Raw genomic sequence first — 7,430 nt, 5'->3', positions numbered from 1 at the left:
AGGCTCGGCGGCCATGGCTCACGGGCCCAGCCGCTCCGCGGCATGTGGGATCTTCCCGGACCGGGACACGAACCCGTGTCCCCTGCATCGGCAGGCGGACTCTCAACCACTGCGCCACCAGGGAAGCCCTTCCTTGGCTTTTTTAAGACAACTTTTCCTAAAGTAGTTATCCAATATTAGCCTCCATTTATACTCATTTTATGTTATAAAGGAAAATAAATAACCAGAGGTTCTTTTTTTAAAAAAAGGAAGGCTTTTACTGGACATGCCAAGATTTTGAATAGTTTCATTTTTAGCTGTACTTTCCTTATTTTGTTCAGACCAGAAAGTAGTATATGTATTTTTTCCTGTCAAGGGGTGATTTTTTTGCATTAAAAGCATTGTATTTTGAGGAGATACATGTTTTATCAGGAGTAATTTTATCCTTATATTCAGTGTATTTTGCTTTGTCTTATAATTTTTAGGCAAAAATATTAAAATACACTATAAGTATATAGTAATATTGGTGATACTATTTATCTCTGTGTGAAATTTTTCTCCATTAGTTTATTTTATAAGATTTACAAGGTTATTATTAATTTTATAAGGCTTTGAGTAGATACCTGGTATTTAGCAAATTAGAGCATCCTCTTGGTGACTGTCATACTGAATAGTGAAAGCAAGAGAAATCCAGTGGGCAGTGCTGTGTTGTTATTGTTTTTGGAAAGACACATGAATAGAAGCAACAAGAGAGGCAAAAATTCCGGCTTCCTCCAGTTTTCTTTTCCTCAAAATGAAATTGAATGTAATTGGTCAGTTATATTATTTGGAACTCCTAGGTGTATGTAAGACTAAGATGAGGTGAGAAATGTTTTTTCAAGAGAAGTTTTAGTTAGCAGTAAAGCATTTAACAAAAGGAAGGTACAGAAAAAGTCAGGCTTCTTGTAAAATTCATTTCATCTAAATGTCCGTGGACAACGTTTTGCTATACTGACTATGGAGAAATAAAGGCTAACTTTTGCTGAGCACTTACTAACGTGCTGTTAGGAGCTTTACGTGTACGTTTTCTATCTTTTCAATCCTTATTAAAAAAAATACTGAGGTAGGTTCAGTATTGCTCCCATTTTACAGATATGGAAAGAGAGGTACAGAAAGGATTATATAGCTTCCCCAGGGGCTCACGCCCAGCATGTAGTTGAGATAGACTCAAACTCAGGGCCCTGGATTTTGCTATGCTTAGAAAAAAAAATTCGTGCATCGGAGGGATTCATTCAGATTCATGCAGATACGCACAGTCCTCAACCCCTTCTAACTTCCTTTTTTTTTTTGGTGTTTTAAGAAAGGGAAATTTTCATCCAATTGGGTGTGGCTTTCCTCACTCCTCATGGCGTAAAGCACGTGGCTGTTGTAGGGCCCTGGCCTTTCTCATGTGGAGCTCGCCTCAGGGGTGTGCAGGCCCTGTCTCCGGCCCTCTGAATGGGAGGCTGTACACCGCCCTGGAGACAGGGCCCACAGGCCAACTCAGTTCATCTGGCTGAGCCATTAGGTTTGGGTAGTTTAAAAATGGGTTTTCCTTCCTGATCTGATGGAGGACTCAATGAGAGGCTCTGTAGCAGTTAAGATAAATGATTTGTACTTTTGTGTTTATTGGTCTAAGTTCAGTGAGGATTATACAGTTGGAAAACAAGCATCTGTATGTAATAGCTACAAGCTTTCCTTGGAGTCACTTTGTATAGACTATATCTATGTATGTTTATGTTCATATTAGGAACATTCCTCAGAACTATTAGATAGTCTTTTGATTTGTGTGTGTGTGTGTGTGAAAACTTACAAATAAAAAACAGATTTGTTTTAACAGGGGAAGGAGTCAGTTACTTGTTCAATATGTGTCTACCGCAGCTGTTTGAAATAAAAGTTTTCAAGGAAAAAAACCATTCTTGGTTTATAAATGAATCAGTTCAATCAGGTGAGTGACTAGTGTATATATTTACATTAACACATACCCTGACTTTGCCATCCTTCACATCTATCTGTGATAGATTGGAGTCTGGTCCATGGTTTTTTCTTTGCTGGCGTCAGAGCAGGGTTTAATCAAAGAGAAAGGAAAGATTTAAACAAGTTTAGGTCAATAACTGTGTGTCTTAGATGGTAGGAAATTTTTAACTAACAATTCTGATTTTTCTCCTAAAACACTGACACACCCCGAGTCTCATGACTTCTGTACTATGGAGTGCACATTGTGTTCACTGGAAACTCTTTGCTCTTCTCTTAGCCATTTTTGAGGATCTTCAAGTTTTTAACATCTTATTTCCTTGCAAATGGATGCTGATATAGCTTCGAGAAGAGAAGAGAATGCTTTCTCATATAAATTACTATGGTCACCCCATCTGCCCCCAATACACACACCCAACACACAATTTCTATTTCTTTTAAGAGTGTTCCTTTGATTTGGGGCTCAGTGCTGACTCGGAAGGAAAAAGGATACCACACGTAGCCCTGGCAGTTCTGGGTGAGAGTGGGAGGCTGCGTCATGGGGTAGCTCAGTTCCCTCTGTCTCCCATTGTTTGCAGAGAGCGCTTTCCATCGCTTTCTCAGCCCTCTGCTTTCGGTTGACCGTCTAAGTCACCCCTTAGTGCTAAGGTAGAAAGGCCACGTTGCCTTTCTTGTAAGGCATCCAGAAGAAGGGTTTATTGCTGCTGTTGAATTTCATATACCTGTGTGCATTAGAAGTTTTGAAGTGGTTTTCAGTTGCCGAAATGCAATGGTAGACTGTGTATTTAGCCTGGTAGGTGCCAAGTATACATTCCTTTTTATTGTTCTCTTTTCTGATTTTTCGTTTGGCAATATATGAGTGTTCCCACTTCTAATGTAATATACTATTTGCCTTTGAGTTTGGCTGGATAGACACAGTAATGTCCAGATGAAACTGGAAAATATTCAGAAGCAGTGATTGATTAGCTCTCCTGGACTGTCTGACTTGGTACCTGCTTTTTTTTTTTTTTTAATAGACCTTTTTTTAAATATATATAGTTTTTGGTTCACAGCAAAGGTACCTGCTTTTTTCATCATTGTCTTCTTTTTAAATGTAACCTTAAAGAAAGAGCGGTTTTTAAGAATGGCTACCAGGATATTGTTTTCAGAACAAGAAACCTGTTTTTAATTTCTGAATATAATGGATGCCTCATATAAACTGAGCTTAGTGCTTCTGATAGGTTGTTTTCCTAAACTTCTCTTCTACTTTTTTTTGTTGTTTTTTTTTTGCGGTACGCGGGCCTCTCACTGTTGTGGCCTCTCCCGCTGCGGAGCACAGGCTCTGGACGCGCAGGCTCAGCGGCCATGGCTCACGGGCCCAGCCGCTCCGCGGCATGTGGGATCCTCCCGGACCGGGGCGCGAACCCGTGTCCCCTGCACCGGCAGGAGGACTCTCAACCACTGTGCCACCAGGGAAGCCCCTCTTCTACTTTAAAAAAAATAATTAACTAATGTCATCATGTAAAATTACGTACTTAATTTTTTTTAACATACTATGAAATGGATTCATGTATATAATTTACGGTTAGAATTTCTTGGCTGTATAGGTAGGTTGCTCTGTTAGAGAATAAAAGTCAATACATGTTTCCTGAAACCAAATTAATAAGTATGGAGATAAATGAATTGTTTATTGTTCTTTTTGATGAAATACCTCTTCTGGTTCACTTCCATGGAAGAAGGACTCTGGGTTGCTTGGAGGGGAGTGCGGTAGAGAAAAGTGGGGCGCAGGCAGCCTAGCTGGTTTGATTTGCCTTTTTTCCTTTCAGCCTGGAGAGCATCACTCATCTTACTGCAGAGATTCCAGTTTCTTATGCTCAGTCTTGTTAGACCCCTGCCCTCTTGCATTTTTCTTTGGGAGGACGGATGGGGTAGGTTCTGGAGTGGGTGACGACCTCTGAGCTTTGAGTCATTGACAGTTCAGAGCTGTGAGTCCAGAGCCCATAGGAGAAGCCACGTACAGAGGGAATAAAATTGCTTTCCCATGGCTTCGTCCTCAAAAGCACAGGAAATTACATTTTACTGCAGCTTTGTAGATAGACTTATACAGGTTTCCTAACGTTTGCCTGATTCACATTCTGCCTGTATTCCCCCGAACCCTGCTGTGTTTTTGGCAGGAGGTGGGAGGCGGGAAGAGGAGGGCCTCTATTAAAACTGATTTCTAAAGAAGAGATGGAAAGTTAAAGATCAAGCTCAGTGTCTTGGCTGTCCTCTCCACACCAGGGATTTGAAGCTGTTTGGAGCGAAATCTCGTGGACCATATTCTGCCTTTTGAGAGAATCACATAATCTTGGGCCTGTGTAGGAGGAGCTTCTGAATTTGGAATTTCACATATATTTTTCAATGAATGGTTCCCACATTGGGATTAAGGTGAAATAACTAAGTTGTCTTTCCATGTTGTTGAATTCTCTTTTTAATCCGTAGGAGGTCTTCTTCACTTTGCCACACCCATGGACCCTCTGTTTCTGCTTCTCCACTACCTTATAAAGGCTGATAGAGAGGTGAGTTTCCCAGTTTGGGATAGTAACAGTGGGGAAACAGAACAGATTGTTTTTTTAACATGATCTCCTCTCTCTCCTTATAATGGTCCCAATGTAGACTCCCCACAGTTCAGATTTAACTTGGTTGATATAGAACACCTGTTATCACGTGTACTGGTACAGATCAGAGCACTGATTGGCAGACCTGAGATCCAGCATCGTGATCTTGGACTAGCTCACCAATGAGTCCTGAGAACTGCCTAAGCCTTTGTGTTATCTGCCTTACTTGTATGACAAAGCCTAACAATGAAATTCTCATTACGTACTCATTAGTTTTGAAATATAGTACAAATGTTAAGACCTCAGGCCTTAAGAGAGTAAAGAACATTTATCGTCTTTCATTTTCTTCTTTGTGAGACACTGTGAAATAGGTACTCTGGGGGTGTGTCCAGCAAAAGCTCCTTAATGGGGAAGCTGTAGCTGAGGAATCCCAGATGGAGTAAAATTTACCTTTGTGATATAAAGACAGAGTTTATTAATAGTAATAGTTCCAGCCAGAGGTCCCAGGATACCTTTACAGTTGACAATTATTAAGGATCCCAAAGAACTTTTTGTTCCTGTGTGTTTTATCTATCAATATTACTACATTAGAAATTAAAACTGAAAATTTAAAAATAATTTTATTAATTTATTTTTAAAATAAAAATAATAAGCCCATTATATATTAACATATGACATGTTTCTAATGAAAAAAACAGTAAAAGTCAGTGAGGAGTATGGTACTGTTTTACATTTTTGCAAATCTCTTTGATGTCTGGCTTGAGAGAAGACAACTGGATTTTCACATCTTGTTCTGCATTCAGTCTGTTTCCATACACTGTTTGAGTGGAAGCGTGTAAAGAATATGCAGCCTTTCACATATGACGTCAGAAAAGGAAGGAATTGTATATTAGCCTTTTAGATAGTTGTGGATGCTCTGCTTTGATACTACTCCCAAAAGCAACAAGTGGTGGTTTCTTAAAAGTTAGTTGCAGTGTAGAATCTGAAACCCTGTCAATGAACTTTCCATGTTCTTGTTAAAAAACAAAATTCAAATGAGTAAATTTTAAAGATCTTATTGGCTTTCTTGAATGATTCACGAATTGGGCAGCATCTGTTCTAGCAGACAGAAAGAAGCTTCAAGGAACTGTACAAAATGAAAAACTTTTACAGCCAGAAGGGAATAAGAACAAGAAAGTTAAACTAGACTAAAGGGGGATTGGTTATGGCAAGGTCACGTTTCTTTAGGGCATGCCTGGCGTCTATCAGGCAAATGACCTAGCTAGTGCTGATTAGCAGATTACTGATTGACTGGTTTAAGATTCCACTTCTGGGTGAGCTGAAACTAATTAAGTCTCTGTTTGGGCTTAGCACAAACGACTCCATTTTGGGCCTGCTGTCTGGTTTTTAACACTCTCTTACGTTAAAATCTATTGGCTTTCACGCATATTACTTTGCAATATCATGCATTGGTCATTTGGAAAATATTGTCTCACTGAATTATGCAGGTCTTCCAAATGTCTACACAACTCATTACACACACACACACACACACACACACACACACACACCTTTGTTAATTTAATATTACCAGTGATCTCTTTAGAAAACTCTGAGTGTTGGGAAGCTTGTCATAGTGGCAGACAAATTCTCTACAATTCTAATTTTTGCTTTAAAGTTCAAATTTTGTCGTTGGCTACAAGTACTGTCAATCTTTCTCTTGAAGTGACAGGTTCATTTCATTTATGCTCCGTCAGTACTCAAGTCTGAATAACCATAGTTCATAGTGGTTCTTTCAGGTAAAAAAACTGAGAAAAAGGCAGCTAGTTCTGCTCGCAACTCAGACAGTCACACAGTGCTTTTCCTTGAGAGGATCCCTGAGCCTCGGCGGTAGCCGAAGTACTTCAGCCACACTTGACTTTCATCACACAGAGCATTTAACCTACTTGCACTCGAAGGTCAAGATTTAAATAAAAGAAATTGCTTTCGCTCCTTGATCAAGGAAATCCTTAAGTGCAGCTGGGATTTTTTTTACCTGCTTGTGCATGGCAGTGAAGAATGCAGTGGCTGCTGGACGGTTTGCTGGCACCACCCTGACTGGTGCTGAGGAGCCAGGGCTGCATTGAAATCATCAGTGCAGATGCTGACACAGTGAAAATGCAAATAGCGTCGTAGCCTTAGCTTGAAAATAGTTTGGAGCTTGTGGACCCCCTGCGGGGGTACTGGATCTCCCAGGGATCCACCACCCACAGCTTGAAAACCTGCGACATGACAACTTTAAGGAAGAGTGTTATTTAAACACTTAGAGGAATCTTATTTTTGCACTCTCATGTCTGCAAATAGTTTAAGTGCTTATGGGTTCTCACTGAGTACTTAGATCCATTTTCCAAAACTCGTATTTTATATTTCTATTGATTTAATTTGTGATAAATACTGAGAGTAATAAAACTGACTTAAAACCTTAAGTTGTGCTTTCTCCTCATGCACCTTGTCGTCTCTTATTCTCCTCCTCTCCTACATTCTTTGTTCTTTATTGTGGGTTAGTGAAGTTTTATTCCTTAGTTTAATCATGTTTCCCCTTATCTGGAAGCCACTGCGGTAGCCGCTATAATTAGGGCATGGCGAGCAGTGAGGCTGGTGAGCCGTGTATCTCTAAGGAGCAGAAATGGTTCTTCTAGTCCCTACCAGGAAGGCCCTAGAAGTATTCAGGGAAGAAGATGGAAACTTCAGGTGGCTCCCATTCCTGGTGTTTCTAGGATACATTAGCGGGAGGAAGCCACCAACCAGCCTTAGTATCAATACCTGTGTTGATGCACCTTTAAAGGCCCTCCCCCCGTTTGGGGGAACTGTTTGCCTATTTCCCATTAAGACCCCGACTCTGGTGAATTAGTCCTCACCCTGGCC

General features: G+C 40.3%; 1 protein-coding gene across 8 annotated transcripts in view; it reads left to right on the top strand.

Annotated features, from left to right (window-relative positions):
• RNASEH2B (ribonuclease H2 subunit B) overlaps positions 1–7,430 on the top strand; it is an 83,109-nt gene that overhangs the window by 25,316 nt on the left and 50,363 nt on the right. For all 8 annotated transcript variants that reach the window (XM_028497393.2, XM_024125926.3, XM_024125929.3 and 5 more), the window contains 2 exons: positions 1,838–1,945; positions 4,432–4,508. In XM_028497393.2, the coding sequence (XP_028353194.1) occupies positions 1,838–1,945; positions 4,432–4,508 (185 nt within the window). The remainder of the gene's footprint in view (positions 1–1,837; positions 1,946–4,431; positions 4,509–7,430) is intronic.

The sequence above is a fragment of the Physeter macrocephalus genome, chromosome 13 (assembly GCF_002837175.3).
Source record: "Physeter macrocephalus isolate SW-GA chromosome 13, ASM283717v5, whole genome shotgun sequence".
Classification (NCBI taxonomy): Eukaryota; Metazoa; Chordata; class Mammalia; order Artiodactyla; family Physeteridae; genus Physeter; species Physeter macrocephalus.
This window is presented reverse-complemented; position numbering and strand designations above follow the sequence as displayed.